The 26,751-nt window shown below is 45.9% G+C and overlaps 1 protein-coding gene across 10 annotated transcripts in view; it reads left to right on the forward strand.

The window, feature by feature from the left end:
* Positions 1–26,751, forward strand: part of HUWE1 (HECT, UBA and WWE domain containing E3 ubiquitin protein ligase 1) — a 430,355-nt gene that overhangs the window by 179,957 nt on the left and 223,647 nt on the right. For 5 of the 10 annotated variants that reach the window (XM_063936413.1, XM_063936412.1, XM_063936409.1 and 2 more), the window contains exons 16-24: positions 2,668–2,773; positions 2,915–3,019; positions 3,108–3,209; positions 3,316–3,396; positions 3,498–3,664; positions 4,065–4,242; positions 4,728–4,846; positions 5,192–5,403; positions 25,365–25,422. In XM_063936413.1, the coding sequence (XP_063792483.1) occupies positions 2,668–2,773; positions 2,915–3,019; positions 3,108–3,209; positions 3,316–3,396; positions 3,498–3,664; positions 4,065–4,242; positions 4,728–4,846; positions 5,192–5,403; positions 25,365–25,422 (1,128 nt within the window). The remainder of the gene's footprint in view (positions 1–2,667; positions 2,774–2,914; positions 3,020–3,107; positions 3,210–3,315; positions 3,397–3,497; positions 3,665–4,064; positions 4,243–4,727; positions 4,847–5,191; positions 5,404–25,364; positions 25,423–26,751) is intronic. The other 5 variants (XM_063936415.1, XM_063936417.1, XM_063936418.1 and 2 more) reach the window with 3 other exon arrangements.

Consider the following 26,751-nt stretch of genomic DNA (forward strand, 5'->3'; position numbering starts at 1 on the left):
TTTAATAAGAAAAGGAAACCAATAGCATATAAACTACTAAACCAGATGTGGGGATCCTCCGGCCTGCGGGCCGTATAAGGCCCACAAATCCGTTTGTTCCCGCCCACCCGCTTGTGTGTCAGCGAGAAACGCCGCCGCTCAGTCCGGTGGCGGCGTGTCTTGGCTGTCAGGGTAGGGAGGAGAGCGCAGCTACTTGTCCGGCGGCAGGTAGGATCTCAAACCAGCCGCCGGTTCGGCAGCCAATCGGGAGCCGCCGCTGCTGGTTCACAAGCTCTAGCTCGCGAAAAGACGGCTGGTTTGAGATCCGACATAGCCGCTCTCTCCTCCCTCCCCTGACAGCTGAGACACACTGCCGCCGGACGGAAAAGCGGCGGTGAGCAGCACAGTAAGGTGGGAGGGCATGTGTGGGGGCATTTCTGGATCTAGTACTGTGGGGGCATGTGTGGATCTGGCACTGCACTATTGGGGACATATGTGTATCACGTCCCATTTTAATTGGTCACACCCACTTTTAGGTGCGTGTGTGCACTCAGTACCATTAAGGGGCATAACTACTGGGGAGCAGGGTATTTTTTAAGTTGACAATTTTTGTATGGCCCCTGAAGGATTTTCTAAATATCCAAATGGCCCTTGGTAGCGAAAAGGATCCCCACCCGTGCACTAAACTATCTGTAGGTGGGAAAATGTAGCATTATAAAGTTCATACTGCAAGCCAATAGTTTGAACCAGTTGAGTCAGTACTTTAGGTTTTTGCTTTTTTAAATAGAATAATTTTTATACTGTGAGTGATGAGCATTGTGTTTATTTGCAAATGTGTTTAATTTGTCCTGTGGTTGACAGGCGAGTCACTGTTATACATCTGGTATGATGAAAGCATTGTTTGTAGCTTTAAGTAAGCCTATAAGCAACTTTAACATTGGAATAAGCACCAACATAAAAACATTCTGCAGCCAAGTATTTCAAATACAAGAATGAGCTGACTGATTGTAGAACAGAGGACCGTTCCAATAAAAGACCTCTTATTGGGGGTAATTCCGAGTTGATCGCAGCAGGAACTTTGTTAGCAGTTGGGCAAAACCATGTGCACTGCAGGGGAGGCAGATATAACATGTGCAGAGAGAGTTAGATTTGGGTGTGGTGTGTTCAATCTGCAATCTAAATTGCAGTGTAAAAATAAAGCAGCCACTATTTACCCTGCACAGAAACAAAATAACCCACCCAAATCTAACTCTCTCTGCAAATGTTATATCTGCCTCCCCTGCAGTGCACATGGTTTTGCCCAACTGCTAACAAAGTTCCTGCTGCGATCAACTCAGAATTACCCCCCTTGTACATAAACATGGTGATCTTTGTGTAGTTGTCTCTATGGGGTGGGAAAAAACCTGTTCTGTTTATAGTTGAAAATGTTTCTTATGAGCCTAAAATCATGATCTTATAGTGCATGGTGGTGAAAGCAGTCTGCCTGGCCACATAGCTGTACAGATACATTGCTGTGCTTAATGTTGGTGACGCAGCTTACTCACCTATGCTGGTCCATTGTTGATTCAGTGATTCCTGGAGTAGGTGCTGATTAATAGATCGACAGTGTTTTGGTCGAAGAGTACAGATGGTCATCGTGATAATTGTCGTCTTTTTTTTTGGGGGGGGGGAGGGGGGGGTTTGGCCTAACTCTTGTATATTTCATGCTGTGTGACCGCCATCAGTACAAATGCAGGTTTGCTTACTATTACCAATATATAGTAAATCAAGCAACTGTTGAGAAAACGTGAAAACCTCCAGCGTGTTGACCATTTGCGTGTCGACTTATTGACTGTCAACCAATATATTGTTGATCTATCATCCAGTTATCTCCCGGATTTACTTGGACTGCACGGTTCCGGTATCAATGGTCGACCATGTTATGGTCGACAGTCATTAGCTCGGCACAGATTACCGTTCCCAATCGTAGTCCATGTGGATCGTAAACTATGGAAAAGTTCCCCAAAAGGTTTTTTTGTAAACTCGCGTCGACCTTTTCATGTGTCGACCATGTCAATGTCAACCAATAGTGGTCGACCTAATGACTGTCGACCATCCAAACGGATACCGGACTGCACATCTTGCTCCCAAGAGCTGCAAGTAGAAAGCATTATTGGGAGCCCAACAGTAGCTCGCTCGATTTCTCCAAGATCATGTGCCTGAAAGGGTGACACAACTCTGTTTGTACCCATTGTCATGTGGGGCCCATTTAGCAACATTAGACACCTTTCCTGTGGCTATAAAGGGTTTTTAATGCTGCTTGGCAGTATACTGCCCCCTGGAGACCGTAGGAAGGAAGAGGCCACACTGGTGTACAAAGAACACTGGCATCTGTTGGAATAGGACTGTTGCTTGGCGAACTAGGTTCTTTTCCCCAGAATCCATGTTCTGCTTGGATGGAGGCTATTAGAAAGTGGGTGTAAATTCTAAACTTGTAGTGAGTAATGCAATGTAAACTAGTTTTTCTTATATCACAGGTGTGTTGTATGGTTTTATTGTGACGGACTGGTACCCAGGGCAAAGATCACTATATAGCTCAGTAAAAGGAGTCCCAGCATACATACCCACCCATTCTCCCTTTCATAATACAAAGTACTATTAAAACTCCTGAACATTGTACTAGCTCTGCTTCTTCTGCTCTCTCCTCAGCATGAAGTTGATTTGTGCAGGAAAGAGTGTCCATTTGTCATTAAACCAAAAATTCAACGCCCAAGCACTGTTCAGGAAGGAGAAGAGATGGAAACGGACATGGAAGGTAATCAAAGTATAAGAAAAGTTTGGTCAAGATCTGAGTTTAATACAAACTTTTTTTTTTTTTTAATGTAAATTTGCGTCTTTTTTTAAACTTGCTTAAAATGAGTTTTGCAGAAGTACCTCTTTATTTTATTTGTTCTAGTTTCTGATGTGGCCATGGAAAGCAGCCCTGGTCCCTCCACGTCTACGGAACACCGGCCTGTGACCACAAGCAGTAGTGTTGGGAATATAGTAATGCCACGCTCCGGTAAATGCTGAGCCTTACTTTTATAGTGTTGAATTAGAGCTGAAGCATGATTGTAAATGGTTCTTGTAACATTTTCTTTGCTTTCCAGGAGTGCAGTGCATTCCCCAAAGAGCCGCCTTGCTGAAATCTATGCTTAATTTTTTGAAGAAAGCAATTCAGGATCCAGCTTTCTCAGATGGAATCCGTCATGGTAATATTGTGTTAGATGTTTATAAGGGCAGGCCTGTTTAAGGGGGAAGGGGGGAGAAATATACCTAAAATCTTTCAAACATCAACTATTTTTCTTTGTTAATAAGTGATGGACGGAACTCTTCCCACATCCCTGAAACACATAATCAGTAATGCAGAATATTATGGACCGTCTCTCTTCTTGCTGGGTAAGTCCATTCATCAGTGATGTTAGCGAACATTGCCCTTTTTATCTTGGTAACATAATCCGCACGATTTGAATTTTCAACACATGCTTTTGGTTTTGCAGCTACTGAAGTGGTTACGGTCTTTGTGTTTCAAGAGCCTTCGCTGCTGTCTTCTCTCCAGGACAATGGTCTTACGGATGTAATGTTGCACGCCCTCCTTATCAAAGATGTAAGGGATGCCAATTTCTCTGCTTGTCTCTATCTGGCCACATTATCTGATACAATCTTGGTAAACTTATTTTTACGTTCTTGGTAGCACTCCCTTCCCCCAATCTCAAATATGTGGGTTTTCGGGAATAAAATTAGTAATGTAATAAATGGTTTTGCTAATAAAACAATATGAAGCCATGAGAACATAGGAAGGGTTTGGTTATAATGAATTTATGGCCCACTCTACTTGCTATATTGCTATGAATAGAGTTGGGGCAGCTAAACAGTTAAAGGAGTATTAAAGATTTGATTCTTATTTTTTAAGGTGTTTTTTTTGTTTTTTGTTTGCATTAGGATGATTATGTTGCGTTAGAATGGTTATTCTGCAGTCGTCTCCCCGCTTCTTTAGTCATGAAAGCTATCTACTATATGGTTTGTTTATGACAATTTGTTTTGACACTAAAATCCCTCTCTCCCAGGTACCTGCTACCCGGGAAGTTCTGGGCTCCCTTCCCAATGTTTTCAGTGCACTTTGTCTGAATGCCCGTGGTTTGCAGTCCTTTGTGCAGTGCCAACCTTTTGAGAGACTTTTTAAAGTGTTGTTATCGCCAGACTACCTACCTGCGATGAGGCGGCGGCGCAGCTCGGATCCTTTAGGTAAGTAACAAGTGCTCTCTGAGCTGCACGTTTACAGAATGTCAGGGTAGGTTATAACGGCTGGCAAACACTGCCTCATAAAATAGAAATTTGAGCTCCCAGCTTGAACACCTGTTAGTGTACCTTACCAGTGGGAAGTGGTAAAGAGGACTCAATATTTCACTCTCTGAGATGGATTTTTATTTGCCCTTTACTGATGGTACTTATTTAACAGTTTTCCTACAGACAGGTGAACAGTGTATAACGCTGCACTGAAATGTGTTAAACCCTGGACAATTAATGATTCTTTCCATTTAGCAGTGCCAACAATTTGCCTTTTTTAGCTTTCCATGGCTTAATCCATAACCAGAATGATCAGTCCATGGCACTTCCCAAAATTCTCTAAACCACCTCTAACCCCTGCTGAAGAGACCTGTAGTGCAGCGTAGAAATAGCTCTCTTCAGGTCTCTAGCTGAGGGATTAAGAGGCCCATGGTCTCTTCCAGCTTTGACCTCTCTCCGGTCTCCTGCAGGCGATACAGCCTCTAACCTGGGCAGTGCTGTCGATGAACTGATGAGGCACCAGCCCACGTTAAAAACAGATGCCACCACTGCTATTATTAAGGTAAGACTTGTGCCTTTGTTCTTCTTTCCTCCTTCAGTACCCGTAACATGCGTTTAATAGATTAATATACTTCAGAACACATAGACACACCCTTTATTACTCTACTAGATCAATAACTTGCTAGGCTTGCAAAATTGCTTGTTTACTAAAAAAGTCAGGACATAAGATTATCTGTTGGAAAGCAGGTTCTTTTTATGTAATTAATTCTATTAATATTGATATTTGGACTATTAGTATTTTTTATTTATTTTTTTACATTTTAATGGCTGTGATGTAGAGGAATTGTGGAATGTGCACTGAAGATGTATGTATCTTTTTTATCTTTTCTTTTCTTTTTTCCTCTAGCTTTTAGAAGAAATATGCAATCTTGGTAGGGACCCAAAATATATATGTCAAAAGCCATCAATACAAAAGGCTGATGGAACAGCCACTGCTCCTCCCCCACGCTCTAACCATGCTGCTGAGGAGGCTTCCAGTGAGGATGAAGAGGAGGAGGAGGTACAAGCTATGCAGAGCTTCAGCACGAATCAGCAGAGTGAAGTTGAACCAAGCCCGCAGTAAGTGTGCCTTTTTTTATTTTTGCAAGGAATCTGCACAGTATAACCAGTCTACTTATTAGGCATCCATGGTTTTTTATTTATTTTTTTATTTTAAGAGCTTATTGAGAGAGATTTAGCAGAAATAGCAAATCCTGGAGCTAAAAGTGAAAAAGCTGTTGAGCGGTTTGTGAGTAATTGCTTTAGAAATCATTATTGTTTATTTTATATGATGCCACAAGGGTTGCATAGGGCATAGCATGTTACAAGAGTACAGACTGGTACAAAGAAAGTTTTAAGTGACTATCTAATTAGTGTGCCTTTATTGTAATTGTGCAGTGAAGGCAAAAGGGAAAAGGCGCTGCTCGCACAAGCTGACAATCTATAGGGGTGATGGGTGGACACAGTAAGGAGCAGCAGTTAGAATAGAAAAGGGCCAACACTGCAGAGTATGGAGGGGAGGGGTGGTGAGCTAGAATGAATACCATTATCCTTAATGGTGTATTTGAAGGCAGAGTGAAAGGCCTGACCAAGCCAAACGGGTGCATTCCAAAGGGTAAGGTGTAGCCCGGAAAAAAATCTGAATGTAAGAGTGGAAAAAGGTAATTAAGGCGGAGGTGAGGCAGTAGTCTTGACCCAAGTGTGAGCGATTATGTGAGGCAATTATATGTAATATTTTTGAAATTCCTTTTTGCTTACCTTGCTACCTACTGTTTTTTGTTAGCTTATCTGTAGCCTTCTAATCTTTGTACAGGTAGCTTGTGGGGGGGAATTCAGTTGTTGGCAGCAGATGGCGCCTAACGGAGCTATTCATGTGTAGGTCCATTTTTGGGGGCTGCCTGCATTTCAGCTCGCACAGCTTGGGGGTGGCGAACTGAAATGCGCAAAAAGTGACACTGTTGAACGCTCAAACTGGACTTTTTGCATTGCGCACATTAGTTTAGTCTGGTTTAGCTGCTTTATACAGCTAAACCCGACACTGGGTGCAATAATGGCATCAATTGAATATTGCCCCTGCGATCTCCTGTCACTTTAGACAGATCGCATTGACTCTTTATTTCCAGGTATTAAATAATTATCCATTGCAAATTGGTATTGAAGGGAAAAAGCAATGGACTAAATATAGGAATAATGACCACTATCCAGTATGCAATGGGTTGCTGCAGACTCTAGTAGATGGTAGTCTTTGCCTCTCCTGCTTCTTTTGTAGTCTCCCCAGCAGAGTATGGCAGTGTATACACTGAGTGGCTAACCTGTTCCCAACAAGTCATGATGATCGTCCATGGGACCGGTCCAGGTGTGTAGGCAGAGAGACTGATTATTTGGGTGGTAGCTGCTACTTCCAAGTAACAATCATGAGGTTTGGTATTCAGCCCTCTTCTGTGCAGGTCAGCATGCCGGAAAGGACTTTGAGCTGATAAGAAATCACTGCCAGATCACACTGTTGAAGCTGTTCACACAGAACTATTGGAATGCTGGTCACAATAGGTTGCATCTCCCTGCAGACTCTGGGTCCTAGTGCCCAGCATGTTCTAGTATAAAGACAGAGGATCACGAATCCTCTAGAACACAGGTTCTCAAACTCAGCCCTCAGGACCCCACTCAGTGCATGTGTTTCAGGTCTCCTCACAAAATCACAAGTGAAATAATTTGCTCCACCTGTGTATCTTATAAAATGTCAGTGAGTTTTGAATACACCTGTGCAGCTGCTAGGTGACCTGGAAAACATGCGCTGTGTGCTCTAGAACACAGGTTCTTGATCTCTGTCCTCAGGACTCCACACAGTGCATGTTTTGCAGGTCTTCTCACAGATTCACAAGTGAAATAATAAGGTCCACCTTTTGGACAATATGTAATACACCTGTGCACCTGCTGAGTTACCTGGAAAACTTGCACTGTGTGGGGTCCTCAAGATTTTGAGAACCTGTGCACTAGAAGATGAAGGCTCGCTGAAGGATTATATGGTTAGAAGAATAGTTATTTGCTTTATGAAACTTTACATTTTTCTATGAAGGTGTCTAGTCTAGCTTGGCTATGGCTTTAGTCTCCATGCGCTTAGAGTATGGATGGAGAATTTCTTCATAAGGATATGCAAGAAAAAATATAGATAGTATTTACTACTAAAACTTTGGAAGTGATGCAATAAAGGTTTGCATTCATTTGTAAAGATTTTTGACAGCAGTGGTACTGAGGCAGATGTGGGCACCTCCACACACCCACTTCAGATATTAAATACTCATGCTTCTATGTGCCATTGGGCCAGGATTAGCGGCTGGGTTGGGACATTAACGCAAGTGCATTCCATCCCTTCCTGGAGAGGGAAGACTGTCTGTCTTTTAGCAGTTATCGGCCCCTCAGGACTGCTTGTAAGGAGTTAGTGCAGGTCGCCAGTTTCAGTGGGTCAGTGCTGCACTAGACAGAGAAAGCCGTTCTTAAGCAGTAGCTCCTTCTCCCTTTCTGTTCTCTACAGTGAGGCAGTGGCTGGATACTTCTGTTTTCCTGGTGATTTCTCTATCGTCCTTGTGGATGCTGGGGTTCCTGAAAGGACCATGGGGAATAGCGGCTCCGCAGGAGACAGGGCACAAAAAGTAAAGCTTTCCGATCAGGTGGTGTGCACTGGCTCCTCCCCCTATGACCCTCCTCCAGACTCCAGTTAGATTTTTGTGCCCGGCCGAGAAGGGTGCAATCTAGGTGGCTCTCCTAAAGAGCTGCTTAGAGAAAGTTTAGCTTAGGTTTTTTATTTTACAGTGAGTCCTGCTGGCAACAGGATCACTGCAACGAGGGACTTAGGGGAGAAGGAGTGAACTCACCTGCGTGCAGGATGGATTGGCTTCTTGGCTACTGGACATCAGCTCCAGAGGGACGATCACAGGTACAGCCTGGATGGTCACCGGAGCCGCGCCGCCGGCCCCCTTGCAGATGCTGAAGTAAGAAGAGGTCCAGAATCGGCGGCTGAAGACTCCTGCAGTCTTCTAAAGGTAGCGCACAGCACTGCAGCTGTGCGCCATTTTCCTCTCAGCACACTTCACACGGCAGTCACTGAGGGTGCAGGGCGCTGGGAGGGGGGCGCCCTGGGAGGCAAATGAAAACCTTTTTTGGCGAAAAATACCTCACATATAGCCCCCAGAGGCTATATGGAGATATTTAACCCCTGCCAAGATTCACTAAATAGCGGGAGACGAGCCCGCCGAAAAGGGGGCGGGGCCTATCTCCTCAGCACACAGCGCCATTTTCTCTCACAGAAAGCCTGGAGAGAAGGCTCCCAGGCTCTCCCCTGCACTGCACTACAGAAACAGGGTTAAAACAGAGAGGGGGGGCACTGATTTTGGCGATATTGAGATATATATAAAGATGCTATAAGGGAAAACACTTATATAAGGTTGTCCCTATATAATTATAGCGTTTTGGTGTGTGCTGGCAAACTCTCCCTCTGTCTCCCCAAAGGGCTAGTGTGGGTCCTGTCCTCTGTCAGAGCATTCCCGGTGTGTGTGCTGTGTGTCGGTACGTGTGTGTCGACATGTATGAGGACGATGTTGGTGAGGAGGCGGAGAAATTGCCTGTAATGGTGATGTCACTCTCTAGGGAGTCGACACCGGAATGGATGGCTTATTTAGGGAATTACGTGAGAATGTCAACACGCTGCAAGGTCGGTTGACGACGTGAGACGGCCGACAAACTATTAGTACCGGTCCAGGCGTCTCAGAAACACCGTCAGGGGCGTTAAAAACGCCCATTTACCTCAGTCGGTCGACACAGACACAGACACGGACACTGAATCCAGTGTCGACGGTGAATAAACAAACGTATTTCTCATTAGGGCCACACGTTAAGGGCAATGAAGGAGGTGTTGCATATTTCTGATACTACAAGTACCACAAAAAAGGGTATTATGTGGGAGTGAAAAAACTACCTGTAGTTTTTCCTGAATCAGATAAAATAAAATGAAGTGTGTGATGATGCGTGGGGTTACCCCGATAGCAAATATTGGCGTTATACCCTTTCCCGCCAGAAATTAGGGCGCGTTGGGAAACACCCCTTAGGGTGATAAGGCGCTCACACGCTTATCAAGTGGCGTTACCGTCTCCAGATACGGCCGCCCTCAAGGAGCCAGCTGATAGGAAGCTGGAAAGATATCCTAAAAAGTATATACACACATACGGTGGTTATACTGCGACCAGCGATCGCCATCAGCCTGGAGATGCAGTGCTGGGTTGGCTTGGTCGGATTCCCTGACTGAAAATATTTTATTCATATAGAGCATTTAATAGGATGCATTCTATATATATGTACGTGAGATGCACAGAGGGATATTTGCTCTCTGGCATCAAGATAAGTACGTTGTCCATATCACCCAGAAGATGTCATGGACACGACAGTGGTCAGGTGATACAGATCCCATACGGCACATGGAAGTATTGCCGTATAAAGGGAAGGAGTTAGTTGGGGTCGGTCCATCGGACCTGGGGACCACGGCAACAGCTGGGAAATCCAACCTTTTTACCCCAAGTTACATCTCAGCTGAAAAAGACACCGTCTTTTCAGCCTCAATCCTTCCTTTCCCATGAGGGCATGCAGGCAAAAGGCCAGTCATATCTGCCCAGACATAGAGGTAAGGGAAGTAGACTGCAGCAGGCAGCCCTTTCCCAGGAAAAGAAGCCCTCCACCGTGTCTGCCAAGTCCTCAGCATGACGCTGGGGCCATGCAAGCGGACTCAAGGTGGGGGGGTAGTCTCAAGAGTCTCAGCGCGCAGTGGGATCACTCGCAGGTTGACCCCTAGATAGTACAAGTATTATCCCAGGGGTACAGATTGGAGAGTCGAGACATCTTCTCCTCGCAGGTTTCTGAAGTCTGCTTTACCAACGGCTCCCTCCGACAGGGAGGCAGCATTGGAAACAATTCACAAGCTGTATATCCAGCAGGTGATAAATCAAAGTACCCCTCCTACAACAAGGAAAAGGGTATTATTTTTCCACACTATATTGTGGTACTGACGCCAGACGGCTTGGTGAGACATAGTCTAAACTGAAATCTTTGAACACTTACATAAAAGGTTCAAATCGAGATGGAGTCACTCAGAGCAGTGATAGCGAACCGGAAAAAAGGGGACTATATGGTGTCCCTGGACATCAAGGATTACCTCCATGTCCAAATTTGCCCTTCTCAACAAGGGTACCTCTGGTTCGTGGTACAGAACTGTCAATATCAGTTTCAGACGATGCCGTTTGAATATCCACGGCACCCCGGGCCTTTTACCAAGGTAATGGCCGAAAAGATGTTTCTTCAAAGAAAAAAGGCATCTAAATTATCCCTTACTTGGACGATATCCTGAAAAGGGCAAGTTCCAGAGAACAGTTGGAGGTCGGAAGAGCACTATCTAAAGTAGTTCTACGACAGCACGACTGGATTCTAAATATTCCAAGAATCGCAGCTGTTTTCCGACGATACGTCTGCTGTTCCTAGGAATGATTCTGGGCATAGTCCAGAAAAAGGTGTTCCTCCGGGAGGAAAAAGCCAAGGAGTTATTCGACCTAGTCAGAAACCTCCTAAAACCAGGCCAAGTATCAGTGCATCAATGCACAGGAGTCCTGGGAAAAATGGTGGCTTCTTACGAAGCGATTCCATTCGGCAGATCTCAGGGGATTTGCTGGACGAATGGTCCGGATCGCATTTTCAGATGCATCAGCGGATAATCCTGTCTCCAAGGACAAGGGTGTCTCTTCTGTGGGGGCTGCAGAGTGCTCATCTTTTAGAGGGCAGCACACTCAGCATTCAGGACTGTGTTCTGGGGACCACGGATACCAGCCTGAGAGGCTGGGGAGTAGTCACACAGGGAAAAAAATTTCCAAGGAAGTGTGGTCAAGTCTGGAGACTTCTCTCCACATGAATATACTGGAGCTAAGGGCAATTTACAATGCTCTGAGCCTAGGAAGACTCCTGCTTCAAAGTCAACCGGTGCTGATCCAGTAGGACATCATCATGGCGGTCGCCCACGTTATCAGACGGGGCGACACAAGAAGCAGGAGGGCAATGACAGCAAGGATTCTTCGCTGGGCGGAAAATCATGTGATAACACTGTCAGCAGTGTTCATTCCGGGAGTGGGCAACTGGGAAGATTTCCTCAGCATAAATGAATTCCACCCGGAAAAGTGGAAACTTAATCTGGAAGTTTCCACATGATTGTAAACCGTTGGGAAAGACCAAAGGTGGTTATGATGGCGTCCCACCTGAAGCGCCAGGTCAAGAGACACTCAGGCAATAGCTGGGACGCTCTGGTAACACCGTCGGTGTACCAGTCGGTGTATGTGTTCCATCCTCTGCTTTTCATACCCAATGTATTGAAAATGATAGGAAGGAGAGGAGTAAGAACTATACTCGTGGCTCCGGTTTGGCCAAGAAGGACTTGGTTCCCGGAACTTCAAGAGATACTAAGAAGGGTCTTGATTCGGCAAGAACCGTGTCTGTTCCGGGACTTACCGCAGCTGCGTTGACGCCAAGGCGGGTGAACGCCGGATCCTAAGGGAAAGAGGCATTCCGGAAGAGGTCACCCCTACCCTGGTCAGAGCCAGGAAGGAGGTGACCGCACAACATTATCACCGCTTAGGTGAAAATATGTGCCAGGGTGTGAGTCCAGGAAGGCTCCATGGAAGAATTTCAACTAGGTTAATTTCTACATTTCCTGCAAACAGGAGTGTCTATGGGTCTCAAATTGGGTCCATTAAGGTTCAAATTTCGGCCTGTTGATTTTCTTCCAGAAAGAAATTGGCTTCAGTTCCTGAAGTCCAGAAGTTGTTAAGGGAGTACTGCATATACAGCCCCTTTGATGTCTCCAGTGGCACTGGGCGATCTCAACGTAGTTTTGGGATTCCTAAAAAATCACATTGGTTTAAACAACTCAAATCTGTGGATTTGATATATCTCACATGGAAAATGACCATGCTGTTGGTCCTGGCCTCGGCCAGGCGAGTGTCAGAATTGGCGGCTTTATCTCACAAAGCCATATCTGATTGTCCATTCGGACAGAGCAAAGCTGCGGACTCGTCCCCAGTTTCTCCTTAAGGTGGTGTCAGCGTTTCACCTGAACCAGCTTATTGTGGTACCTGCGGCTACTAGGGACTTGGAGGACTCCAAGTTGCTGGATGTTATCAGGGCCCTGAAAATATAGTTTCCAGGTTGGCTGGAGTCAGGAAATCTGACTTGCTGTTTATCCTGTATGCACCCAACAATGCTGGGTGCTTCTGCTTCTAAGCAGTCGATTGCTCGTGGGATTGGTAGCACAATTCAACTTGCACATTCTGTGGCAGGCCTGCCACAGTCTAAATCTGTTAAGGCCCATTCCACAAGGAAGGTGGGCTCATCTTGGGCGGCTGCCCGAGGGGTCTCGGCATTACAACTTTGCCGAGCAGCTACGTGGTCGGGGGAGAACACGTTTGTAAAATTCTACAAATTTGATACCCTGGCAAAAGAGGACCTGGAGTTCTCTCATTCGGTGCTGCAGAGTCATCCGCACTCTCCCGCCCGTTTGGGAGCTTTGGTATAATCCCCATGGTCCTTTCAGGAACCCCAGCATCCACAAGGACGATAGAGAAAATAAGAATTTACTTACCGATAATTCTATTTCTCGGAGTCCGTAGTGGATGCTGGGCGCCCATCCCAAGTGCGGATTATCTGCAATACTTGTACATAGTTATTGCTAACTAAATCGGGTTATTGTTGTTGTGAGCCATCTTTTCAGAGGCTCCGCTGTTATCATACTGTTAACTGGGTTCAGATCACAGGTTGTACAGTGTGATTGGTGTGGCTGGTATGAGTCTTACCCGGGATTCAAAATTCCTCCCTTATTGTGTACGCTCGTCCGGGCACAGTACCTAACTGGAGTCTGGAGGAGGGTCATAGGGGGAGGAGCCAGTGCACACCACCTGATCGGAAAGCTTTACTTTTTGTGCCCTGTCTCCTGCGGAGCCGCTATTCCCCATGGTCCTTTCAGGAACCCCAGCATCCACTACGGACTCCGAGAAATAGAATTATCGGTAAGTAAATTCTTATTTTTTCTTGCTACTTCACATCCTCTGCATTGTGCACTGCAGAATTATTGTCCTCTCTCATTACTGGGGCTAGGTAGAGTAACATGTCCAGGAACAGAGGCAATTTTTTTTTTCCTGGTGCCAATCTAAATGGCCAGCAGCATTGCTCACTTATAGCAACCTCTATTGAAATAGCATAGCCTGCCATGGAGAAATCATTGCCCCTGGTTGTTGCTGAGCTCACTGTTTAACCTTGTAGATAGCTAAACAGTGATACTTCATCTTTAGACCTCTTACCAGAGCCATGGAGAGAGATTCTGGCTTTTCCCCCAAACTGTCTCTGGAGCAGGTGTTATCTAAGCCCTACACTGAAGTACTAGATGAGCTTGTCTGGGCATTGGGCCTGGACAAATGAGTAGTGTGTGGCCCAGGTTTCTACTTCCTAGGGAAGGATTTGTAGTTTCATGTCCACCTGCAGGCTTTAGAGGTATCCGTTTCCTGCAGTTCTTCAATCACATGAAAAATCAGACTGAGTTTTTCCTCTCAGGAGGGAGATTAGAAGTTTGTAGACTGTACCTGAGATAGCCCTGACAAGGACTTGAATGTAAAGGAAGGAATGGAGGATTTGATGTAAACTGACACAGTGGTGAATCCGATTTTGACCATTTGCTGTTTTAAGAGAAATAAGACCTTAATGGTTTTCTCTGTTAGAAAATAATTTGTGAGACATTGACCAAACATGAGCCTTAGTTTTATGTTATACGCAGGTTGCACTCTCTCTATTCCTTCCTGAGGTGGAAAAGGGGTATTAGTGAGAATATGGAGAAATGTGAATCTCCACATACGGTAGATACGCTTTGGTAGCTTGACTTTATAATACCAGTGCCGTTCTGATTTAGAACACTGCAGCAGTACCGTAAGGGATTGGAGGATTGTGGTGGTCAACCATACATAGTTTGAAAGATGCATTTTAGCTTTGTCTTTGGTCAACAAGGCAGTGGGGAGGTGGCAATTTGGCAGACCCAGGTCATAATTACTATCGTGGTTATATTAAGAATTCTTTTAAAGGAAGCACAGCCTTCAGTATAGGACTAGGTTCTCTGTCCCAACAGTCTGGATATACTGTGGATTAGTTCTCTGTAGGCAGATGTAGAGCCCTTGCCATTCTCGGGAAACATCTGACTTGGACATGATGATTTCACTGGTCACGGGGAAAATAAATGTCTCCTGCTAATGTTCCCAAAAGTAAGGGCCCTAGGTATTCCTCCTCCCATGAAATTAAAGATGGAGTATCCAAATTCTGTTATTAACAGTAGGGAGAGTTCTTGGTGTCCATGGACATCAAGAATGCAATTTCAAATCTAGGAGAGACACCAGTGTTTACTCCGCTTTCCTGTGTAGCCCTAGCCCTTTCTTCTTTCTTCTCTCCATTGGCTTATAGACAGTATTGAGGGTGTTCAACAAAATCCATGGCAGTGATTGCTGCTCTTCTGTGATCTACTTACTGGGATTGATCAAGTCACTTTTTGCGTGAAAGTATTTGACAACATGGTCTTCTTACCTTCTAGGCTGTGCAGTGTGTCTGGTTTTACTGTACTTGAGGGTCTTGCAGATCAAAGTCCTTTTAAAGTGACTAGTGTGAGATTCAACTATATCGCTATGTATGTGTCAGGCACTCATCTGGCAATCATGTGTATCAATATGTAGAACTGTGAGCAGTCGCCCTTAAGTGCTGTTTCAATGCCCTTTGACTCCTGAGTCAGTTGTCCTGGTAAATGTGCTTTACAGAGAATATTTGCCCATTCACATAAGTCCATGCCCCAGTGGAGCTAACAATCTATGTTCTCTACCACATGTAGTTGCACAGACTAGGGTTCATTTTTGTCGGGAGCCAATTAACCTATCGGTATATATATTTTTTGTATTGTGGATGGAAACCGGCACAAGTATGGGTAGAATATGCAAACTCTACACAATTAGGGCCTTGGCTGGAATGGAACCCATGACCTCAGTGCTGTGAGGCAGTAATGCTAACCATTACACCATCCATACTGCACTACTGGTGTTCTACCGCTCTTCACACAGTTATCCGAAAACTAGTTTCATATGTTATTTGACTATTTCAAATGTATCTTGCAGCTTTTCAGGGTGGATTTTGATTATTTTTCTGTATAATGCGTTAGTGATTTACAAAGCAGAGATCATGGATATTGCTACATTGTAGCTACATACAAATTTGTGTTCCCTAATGCACACTGAGTGAAAAATAATACTACATAATAATCAGATAATACAGAGATCTTAAGGTGGGTACACACTAATAGATATATCTGCAGTTCAATTGATCTGCAGATATGGGGATTTTTGTTTACTTACCGTAAAATCTCTTTCTCTGAGTCCATCTGGGGGACGCTGCGCCGTTACTTGTGGGTTAGAGGTGGTTAGAGGTGTGTGGTAGTGGAGATTGGCACAGAACTATCAAAAGCTGACTCCTCCCCCCTCTAACCCCTCCCATCTCCTTCCTGCTCAGCCCTGATCAGTTAACGTTTAGCCAAGCCAAAGGAGATAGACCAGAATAAAAAATTAACCAATTAAACCAGACAAACTATGGGAGGGATCGCAGCGTCCCCCAGATGGACTCAGAGAAAGAGATTTTACGGTAAGTAAACAAAAATCCCCATTTCTCTGTCCTCCATCTGGGGGACGCTGCGCCGTTACTTGTGGGATTTCCCAAAGCAAGCTAATGAGAGGAGGGAGACGTTGACGGCATAGCCGTCTGTAAAATACGACGCCCAACAGAGGCAGTCTCCAAACTAAAAGTATGAAACCGGTAAAACTTTGTGAACGTATGGACTGACGACCAGGTCGCCGCCCTGCATAGTTGCTCAACAGATGCACCACCGCGAACAGCCCAAGACGCTCCAACTGCTCTAGTCGAATGAGCCTTAATTGAGTCAGGAACCGAAACGCTTGAGGACACGTAAGCCTGTCTGATGGCCGAAGTTATCCAACGGGCCACAGTGTTCTTAGAGGCAGGCCAACCTCGTTTGGGAGCATCAATCAATACCAGCAAGGAATCCGTACGACGGAAAGCCTCCGTGCGAGACAAATAAATACGTAAGGCCCGAACAACATCCAAGAGAGCCAAATGGGAATCCTCCCCCTGAGAAGATGACGGATTAAAAGCTGGAAGAACGATGTCCTGATTTAAATGGAATGCTGAAACGACCTTTGGAAGAAATGAAGGCTTTGTCCTCAGCACCACCCGATTTTCATGAAACACTAACAAGGGTGGCCTGCAAGAAAGAGCCGCCAACTCAGACACTCGTCTAGCTGAGGCAATTGCCAACAGAAAAACAACTTTTTGTGTTAGATAACGTAGTTCCACAGATTCTAGAGGTTCAAATGGAGACTTTTGAAGAGCCTTAAGTACCAAGTTTAAATCCCAGGGAGGAATCGGAGGAACAAAAGGTGGTTGAATTCGAAGTACTCCCTGCAGGAATGTTTGAACCTCTGGAATGATTGCTAATTTCTTTTGAAAAAGGACCGACAAGGCCGAAACCTGACCCTTCAGGGAAGAAAGTTTTAAACCCTTGTCAAGACCCTCCTGGAGAAAGGAGAGCAGGCGAGGAAGTCTAAACAAATGCGGAGTCAAGTTCCTTTTCTCGCACCAAGCAATGTAAATACGCCATACTCTATGGTAAATGCCAGAAGTCACCGGCTTTCTAGCCCGAATCATTGTCTGAACAACCGCACGAGAAAGGCCCTTTGCCTTCAGAATGTTGGATTCAAGAACCAAGCCGTCAAAGCCAGCCGATTTAAATCTGGGTGGCGACAAGGTCCCTGAAGCAGAAGATCTGGTCGCAGAGGGAGGCGAAAGGGGTCTCCGACGACCATGCTGTTTAGAAGAGTGTACCACTGTCGGCGTGGCCAATCCGGAGCCACCAGAATTATTGCAAGGCCTTCTCGCCGAATGCGTTGGAGTAGACGTGGGAGCAGTGGAATTGGTGGGAACACGTAACCCAGCTGAAATTGCCACGGAGCTGTTAGTGCATCGATCAGAAATGCTTGAGGATCCTGAGTTCTTGATCCGTAAACCGGAAGTTTTTTGTTGAGCCGTGACGCCATCAGGTCTAATTCTGGCACTCCCCAGCGATCCACTAGAGAAAGAAACACTTCCTGGTGAAGTTCCCACTCTCCCGGATGAATCGTGTGACGACTCAAAAAGTCTGCTTCCCAGTTTTCGACTCCCGGAATGTGAATGGCTGAAATCACGGGAATCCAACGCTCCGCCCACGTGAGAATCTGAGCAACCTCTCTCATTGCGGACCAGCTGCGAGTTCCTCCCTGTTTGTTGATGTAAGCCACTGCCGTGGCATTGTCGGATTGCACCCGAACTGGATGGCCCTGCACCATGGTCTGAATCCGAATGAGAGCATACCGGATCGCTCTCAATTCCAGAATGTTGATTTGTAGTTTTGACTCTTGATTGCTCCAGCGCCCCTGTAAATGATGAGTCTGGAACACTGCTCCCCAACCGCTGAGGCTTGCGTCCGTGGTTACCATCATCCAAGACCAGACCGTGAACGGCGCACCCTTCCTCAGATTGTGACTGTGAAGCCACCAGTAGAGCGACTGACGAGTTCTTATCGACAAGCGTATCAACTGCAGTTCGAGGCGCGAATCCGTCCGAGTCCAACAGTGGAGAATCTGAGCTTGAAGAGGTCGGGCGTGGAATCTGGCGTATGGAACTGCCTCGAATGAGGCTACCATCTTGCCCAGTACCTGCATGCATCTGAGGACTGATACTGCCGGCAATTTTAACAAGGTTCTGATTCTGGCTTGTAAGTCCTGAATCTTGTCTGTAGGAAGAAACACCTTCTGGCTGTTGGTGTCGAATAGAAGACCCAGAAAAACCATTTTCTGTGACGGGAGTAGAGATGACTTTGGAAAATTGATTATCCACCCGAAAGACTGTAGAGTCTCTATCGTTAGACGCAGGTTCTGAGTGAGAATCTCCGGTGACGGGGCCTTGATCAACAGGTCGTCCAAGTATGGAGTGATGTTGACCCCTTTGCAACGGAGAACTGCGACGACATGACCCAGGACCTTCGTAAACACCCGGGGAGCCGTAGAAAGACCAAAGGGAAGGGCCCGAAACTGAAAATGCCACGGACCTACTGCAAATCTCAGAAGTGATTGATGTCCTGTCCAAATTGGAACATGTAGGTATGCGTCCTTTATATCTATTGAAGCCAAATATTCCCCTGGCTCCATGGCTGCGATAATGGAGCGAATGGATTCCATCCTGAATTTCTGGGATGAAAGGTACGGATTGAGGGCTTTTAGATTTAGAATGGGTCGAAACGAACCGTCCGGCTTGTCTACGAGAAAAAGACCCGAGTAAAAGCCCCGACCTCTCTGAGGAGCTGGGACCGGAAGGATTACTCCATTTTGTAATAGTTTTGCTGTTGCCTGAAGGAGAGCCTGACGTCTGGAGGGGTCGTCTGGGAGAGGCGTCACAATTAGTCGGGCTGGGACTGCTTCTTCGAAATCCAACATATATCCTCTGGAAATGACCCCTATTACCCACCGATCCGGTTTCGATAGGAGCCACACTTCCCTGAAGTGAAGTAAACGAGCCCCAACCTGTATTGATCCCTCCAGAGGGCCCGAAGCGTCATGCCTCAGGCTTGTCGGCAGGCTTACTGGACGGTCTGCGAGTAGCCTGAGCTCCTCTACCTCTGAATGATCCCCTTCGTGGAAATCTGGAGAAGGGTCGAAAGGACTGGAAATTACCTCTGCCCTGCGTACGAAAGGACCGAAATCTTGTAGGCTTTGGTTTGTTTGGAGCAGACGGAAGGAAAGGGCTCTTTCCCCCCGTAGTATCTGAAATAATTTTCTTTAACTCTGATCCAAAAAGAAATTCGCCTTCAAAAGGGACTGCCGTCAAGGTCTGCTTTGAGTCCGAATCAGCATTCCAAACCCTAAGCCAAAGAGATCGTCTTGCGGATACTGTTAAGGCAGAAACACGGGACTGTAGCGCCACCGAATCCAATAATGCTTCACCCACGTAAGTAAGGGCCTCAGAAATCTGTTCTGCTAATTGAATGGCCTCCGACGGATCGTCTGACTGCATCCCAGATACAACCTGTGCAAGCCACTCATCAACGGCTTTAAGCACCCAGGCACTCGCCAGAACTGGACGGAGAGAAACACCTGATAAGGAAAACATAGATTTTAGTAATGCTTCTATCTTCCTATCGGTAGAGTCTTTTAAAGTCGCAGACTGTACTGACGGAATAACCGTAGCTTTTGCTAAATGCGAAATAGGGGCGTCTACCTTTGGGGCGGTTTCCCAAATTGTTGTATCCTCTTCTGTAAAAGGATATAGAAACTTTAACTTTTTAGGCGCCTGGAAACGGGAATCCGGTTTTAGCCAGGGTTCTTTTAAAATATCCGCAAAGTGCGAGTAAGAAGGGAACGCAGTAACCTGTCTCTTCTGTCGTTTAAAGAAAGAGGAAGAAGTCTCGGCTACTGCCTCATCCTGAATATTAAGGGTCTGACGAATGGCTTCTATTAGTAGCCTAACACCTGAATTAGTAGATAAATCCTCATCTTCCCAAGCCGAATTTTCGTCCCCTTCAGGATCTACCTCCCCTTCTTCCAATGGAGATGTCAGAGTATCCAACTCCTCTCCTGGAAATGCAATAGCGGGTAACGGCTGCGTTCGCTTAGAAGCCGCCGAACTACTGGCCGAACTTACAAATTTATTTACAGACTGAGTCAAATCAGTGAGACATTTTCCCATATTCTGGGCCCACAGCGGTTCCACCTGAGTCTGGGCCAAAGCTGCTTCCGACCTTGACTGACGCAAATCTGAAATTGCGTCCACCATGGCCTTGACCCAAGGGGGCATTGACTGATCTGTGGATCTGCCCTGCTGATCTGCCGCTGGTGCACCAGAGCATGATGTACAGAGGGTCCCTGCGTCAGCACTCCCCTTAGCCAGCTTTGTGCCACATTGTGAACATGAGAAATAAACCACTGAGGTTGTTTTTCCCTTAGTAGGTTTCTCTGGCTTGCTGGTCATCTTTACTCTGGTGAACTATGTCCCCCAAGTTGTGTTAAAAAATATCTGAGATTCAACCCACTAGACTTGCTCTTTGTTAATATGCTGCTCTAGCCACCAGACTAGAGGAGACACTGTGATCCCCCTCCCCCCCTTTTATACTTGCGGTTTTTATCCCCCTGTGTATGTAATCCTCCTCCGTAGCACAGCGTCCCCTGTGTGCAGGCAGAGAAGATGGCGCCGTGACCAGCCGTGCGCGCGCGCGGGCAGAGCTGAGCGGGAAGACGGCTCTGCCCGCCTGACGTCATTCTCATCTCGTCAAAAACCGGAAGTTCGGCTCCCGTGCGCCGCTACACAGAGCGGTTGTCACGGCAGCCAAGTAACGGTCCAGGGAGTGAATAACACCCTCCCGGACCTAACACAGTCCTCCACCTCACATTTCACCCCAGATCAGCCTCCGTGCTGTCTGTGGGTGATCGCGCGCTCGGGGGGGGGGGGGGGGGGGGGGAGGGAGGGGAGGAGGAGTTTGGTAGTCCCAATAAATTCACCATTAATAATAGGAAATAGGGACATTAATAATAGGAAATAGGGACAGCCCAATACTGTCAATGACAGATTGTGGCTGTCCAGTACCTGATGCTGCTGTCTTCTCTCTTTCTCTCTCTGAAGGCCCCAGTGACCGAAGGTATAGTGGCCTCCCTGCAGCAGTCTGGAATGGGATACTAACCCCTTCCACTGTTATACCTGTCACCTGTAAACAGGGACTAGGTATTTGTGAAAGAAGAAATAATAAAAAAAAAAAAAAATTCCTAAAGAGAAATCAAAACTGTGTCTGTACTCCACAGGCACAAAACTAAAACTGATCAGGGCTGAGCAGGAAGGAGATGGGAGGGGTTAGAGGGGGGAGGAGTCAGCTTTTGATAGTTCTGTGCCAATCTCCACTACCACACACCTCTAACCACCTCTAACCCACAAGTAACGGCGCAGCGTCCCCCAGATGGAGGACAGAGAAATATCTATGGAAGGATCGAGCAGTGTGTTCAGCATACACACTGCCCGATCTGTCGGGGACTGACGTCATACACGCCCGCCCAGTTCAGCTGTCAATCAACGCCGGCCGCCGCAGCATGTGTACGGGCGGTCGACCGACCGCCCCGTACACACACAGCGACGCGCCAATATATCGGTAGATATATTGGCCGTCTGCTGTGCTGCGGTGCCGACGCGATACGTCTGTGAACGACTGAGTTCACAGACGTATCAGCCGTACACACTGGCCGACGGTCCCGCGATATATCGGCCGTTCAGGAGAACGGCCGATATATCGACCAGTGTGTACGGGCCTTAAGTTGCGTATATCTGCATATATAGGGTTAAGCCCCGAGGCCGATCGGCAAGGCGACTCAGTCACTAGGGGTCCCTAATACTAGGTATGGGTCCGGGGTGCAGGACCCCATCACGTCTGCACAGGTCGGCTACCCCAGGTCAGCACACATGTGAAAATTAATAAGGGTTAATAAGTAGCACATAAGTGCTATGTAAGTGAAGAATCTCCCACTACGATTCTGGTCTTGTAGCTGTGTTCAGTGTATAAGATTGTTTTATGTTATATGCGTTCAATATATAGCAGATGATTGCCACTGTTACTACATATTTACAGTTCACACTTCAGAGAGCTCTAACAGTCTATTACAATCTGCATAATTACGACTGCTACAATATTGTTACGTCATGGTTTAATATCTGCAGAGTGCAGGAGAGGATTGCTACAGGATTTTTCCATCCTGCACTTCAGAGTCAAGTGATGGGTCGAAGTCTAATGAATTAGAACAACCACACCATTGCTTTTCCTAAACCTGCTTTGTGGTTTGGATCGCACTGTACTGCACAGTACCAGTGATTATTCAACAATGGTTTTATTAGCAAAGTTTAATGGTTTTATGCATGCTACATTGTATCTGGAATATCTAATGTTGTATACCTCTCTGACTGGATATAACATTAAATAAGAAAAAATAACAAAAAAGTCTTGAGGCTGGGATTTGTACGACAAATTGCAGCAATGTCGTGACTAATTTGATACAGCCCTAATAGTTTTGTTTTAGCTTAAATCCTTTTTTCATAGTGTGCTCCAAAAAGTGTTTTTTTGCACTCTGCAAATTCCGCTGATAGCTCAGTTGATGCACAACATGGGGTGTTACTACTGCAAGACAAGAGATCCACAGTTAAGACTGTTATTTTGCTTCTCTCTCTCTCTCTGTATATATGTGTGTGTGTGTGTGTGTGTGTGTGTGTGTGTATATGTATATATATATATATATATATATATATATATATATATATATATTTATTTATTTTCTCCTCACACACATAATTATAGAGAGAGACTATATGGACAAAAGTATTTTATCACAACTGTTGGTTATTGAATTCTGGTGTTTTAATCAGACCCGTTGCCACAGGTGTGATGCAAAATGGGTTGTTCTGAAGAGCTCAGTGACTTCAAGCGTGGCACTGTGATAGAATGCCACCTTTACAATAAGACTGTTCATGAAATGTTATCCTTGCTGGATATTTTACGGTCAACGGTAAGTGATATAATTAGAAAGTGAAAGCTTTTAGGAACAGCAGCAACTCGCCCACAAAGCGGAAGACCACGTAACATCACAGAGCGGGGTCATCGACTGCTAAGGCGCAAGTGGCGTAAAAGTTGCCAACGCTCTGCTGATTCCATAGCTGAAGAGTCCTTTTTCTTTTCCAACATGAGACGACCAACTCCCTAACTCAATTTTAAAGTATTTGTATTTGAACACAATGTTATTACAGTCCCTGTTGGTGTAATGGACAGGTGTATGGATTACTTCTGCCCTTAAAAAATAAATAAAAAAATCCTCCATTAAAATGTTTTTATAACAAATATCTATCTATCTATCTATCTATCTATCTATCTATCTATCTATCTATCTATCTATCTATCTATCTATAAAAAAAGGGAACACTTAAACACAATGTAACTCCAAGTCAGTCACACTTCTGTGAAACCGAACTGTCCACTTAGGAAGCAACACTGATTGACAATCAATTTCACATGCTGTTGTGCAAATGGAATAGACAACAGGTGGAAATTATAGGCAATTAGCAAGACACCCCCAATAAAGGAGTTGTTCTGCAGGTGGTGACCACAGACCACTTCTCAGCTCCTATGCTTTCTGGCTGATGTTTTGGTCACTTTTGAAAGCTGGCGGTGCTTTTACTCTAGTGGTAGCATGAGACGGAGTCTACAACCCACACAAGTGGCTCAGGTAGTGCAGCTCATCCAGGATGGCACATCAATGCAAGCTGTGGCAAGAAGGTTTGCTGTGTCTGTCAGCATAGTGTCCAGAGCATGGTGGCGCTACCAGGAGACAGGCCAGTACGTCAGGAGACGTGGAGGAGGCCGTAGGAGGGCAACAACCCAGCAGCAGGACCGCTACCTCCGCCTTTGTGCAAGGAGGAACAGGAGGAGCACTGCCAGAGCCCTGCAAAATTACCTCCAGCAAGCCACAAATGTGCATGTGTCTACTCAAACGATCAGAAACAGACTCCATGAGGGTGGTATGAGGGCCTGACGTCCACAGGTGGGGGTTGTGCTTACAGCCCAACACCGTGCAGGACGTTTGGCATTTGCCAGAGATCACCAAGATTGGCAAATTCGCCACTGGCGCCCTGTGCTCTTTACAGATGAAAGCAGGTTCTCACTGAGCACATGTGACAGACGTGACAGAGTCTGGAGACGCCAAGGAGAATGTTCTGCTGCCTGCAACACCCTCCAGCATGACCGGTTTGGCAGTGGGTCAGTAATGGTGTGGGGTGGCATTTCTTTGGGGGGCCGCACAGCCCTCCATGTGCTCGCCAGAGGTAGCCTGACTGCCATTAGGTACCGAGATGAGATCCTCAGACGCCTTGTGAGACCATATGCTGGTGCGGTTGGCCCTGGGTTCCTCCTAATGCAAAACAATGCTAGACCTCGTGGCTGGAGTGTGTCAGCAGTTCCTGCAAGTCGAAGGCATTGATGCTATGGACTGGCCCGCTCGTTCCCCAGACCTGAATCCAATTGAGCAAATCTGGGACATCATGTCTTGCTCCATCCGCCAACGCCACGTTGCACCACAGACTGTCCAGGAGTTGGCGGATGCTTTAGTCCAAGTCTGGGAGGAGATCCCTCAGGAGACCATCCGCCACCTGATCAGGAGCATGCCCAGGCGTTGTAGGGAGGTCATACAGGCACGTGGAGGCCACACACACTACTGAGCCTCATTTTGACTTGTTTTAAGGACATTACATCAAAGTTGGATCAGCCTGTAGTGTGTTTTTCCACTTTAATTTTGAGTGTGACACCAAATCCAGACCTCCATGGGTTAATAAATTTGTTTTCCATTGATTATTTTTGTGTGATTTTGTTGTCAGCACATTCAACTATGTAAAGAACAAAGTATTTAATAAGAATATTTCATTCAGATCTAGGATGTTATTTTAGTGTTCCCTTTACTTTATATATATATATATATTCCCACACTTCTTCCTGTCCGTCTCTTCACTCCTCCCCTTTATCTCTCTTCACTCCTCCCCTTTATCTCTTCTCTCCTCCCCTTTATCTCTCCACTCCTCCCCTTGATCTCCCCTGCCTGTATGGCTAATATAGTCTGTTCGCATTTTTGGCAGTGGAGGCTTGCACAGTGCACACGCGCTCCACCATCCAACTGTCACACTACATGTTATGGACGCGCTCCATTTAGTAGAATTATTGAATAGTTGTAATATATAACATTTTATCTCTTGGTGAATGAATTATGATTCCCCTGTTCTACTGCACTTTAAATTTCATTTGTAATAGTATCTTTCTTTTCTAGTGTGGTGGGAACAGAGGAAAGAATTCCAATTCCCCTCATGGATTATATTCTCAATGTGGTGAGTTTGATGGTAATTACACTTATTCCCCCACCTTTTTACCAGAGTAAATCTAATTTTACCTTTCCTATTATCAATCTCAAGTGAAATTATATTTTCTACAGTGGAATATATTCGAAATTATTAATTAAAACCTGCATATTTAATTTGAATCTTTTGATTTTCCGCTTGCATTTAATCTGGGGGACACTGCGGTATTGATTGTGGGTTAGAGGGCTTGCACAGGAGTATCTGCTCTAAAAGGTTAAGTAAAAGGCTCCACTCACTTCTAACACCTCCCACCTCCATTGGACCTCAGTTTTTTTGTTTTAGTCCCTTGGAGTAAGGCACGTTTTTTGTTGGAATTTTTTTTTCTTCTGCGCCTCAATTCCTTGGAGGGCCAGTCAGCATGGCGCGTAGATATAGACTGGGTGGGAGCTTTATTCCTGTTTTCAGGGCTCTACCTCAAAGTAATATACACACCAGATATGGAATGGGCTAGTGAATCATGGAAAGGCAGGCCGGGCTATGCCTCTCACACACTGGTACATGGCGCTGCTCAGGGCGATTCCTGTGACCAGATGACACAACTGCTATGTATGTGATACACTGCAGAAACGGATCCACATGACAAATTGAGTCATTGTTTCCTCTCTCCCATGGGCTCTGCGTCTATGACTACATTTCTAGCATCCACGGCGTCTGCAACTACCAAAAAGCGGTCATTGCAGGTTCTGGCAGCTTTTCTTGGAGATTCACGTTCAGCATGTTTGCTCACAAGATGAGGGTAAACGTGTAAACCCTGACTGGGTAAATGCATCAGGATGGGAAGAGTTTGCACCTCAAAATATTATTGTACAGTATTTCATTACTGGAGTACGCAAGACCCTGAATATTCAGGAAGCACAATTCTCTGGGGCTAGTAGTTCTTTCTTAAGGTGTACGCCCGATATACTGGACGTTCTTTTGAACGGCCGATATATTGTATGCCTGTCGGCCAGTGTGTCCGAGCGATATGTCTGTGAACGCCGTCGTTTACAGAAATATCGCGTCGGCCCTGCTGCACAGTCAACGGCTGGGCTGTGTGTATGGGCGGTCAGCTGACCGCCCGTATACTTGCTGCAGATGCCAGTGGTGACTGACTGCTGAACTGGGCATGGGCATTTAAACGCCCGCTCGGTTCGTGACGTCAGTCCCGACGGATCGGGCAGTGTGTATGCTCAACATACTGCCTGGTCCATCTGTAGATATATCTGCAGATTTATCTACCAGTGTGTACCCTGCTTTCTTCAAGTGTTGGCTTAAACGCGATAAGTTTCAGGTTTCCAGGCGGTTCAGGTACTCCTATAC

This window comes from Pseudophryne corroboree, chromosome 8 (genome assembly GCF_028390025.1).
Source record: "Pseudophryne corroboree isolate aPseCor3 chromosome 8, aPseCor3.hap2, whole genome shotgun sequence".
Classification (NCBI taxonomy): Eukaryota; Metazoa; Chordata; class Amphibia; order Anura; family Myobatrachidae; genus Pseudophryne; species Pseudophryne corroboree.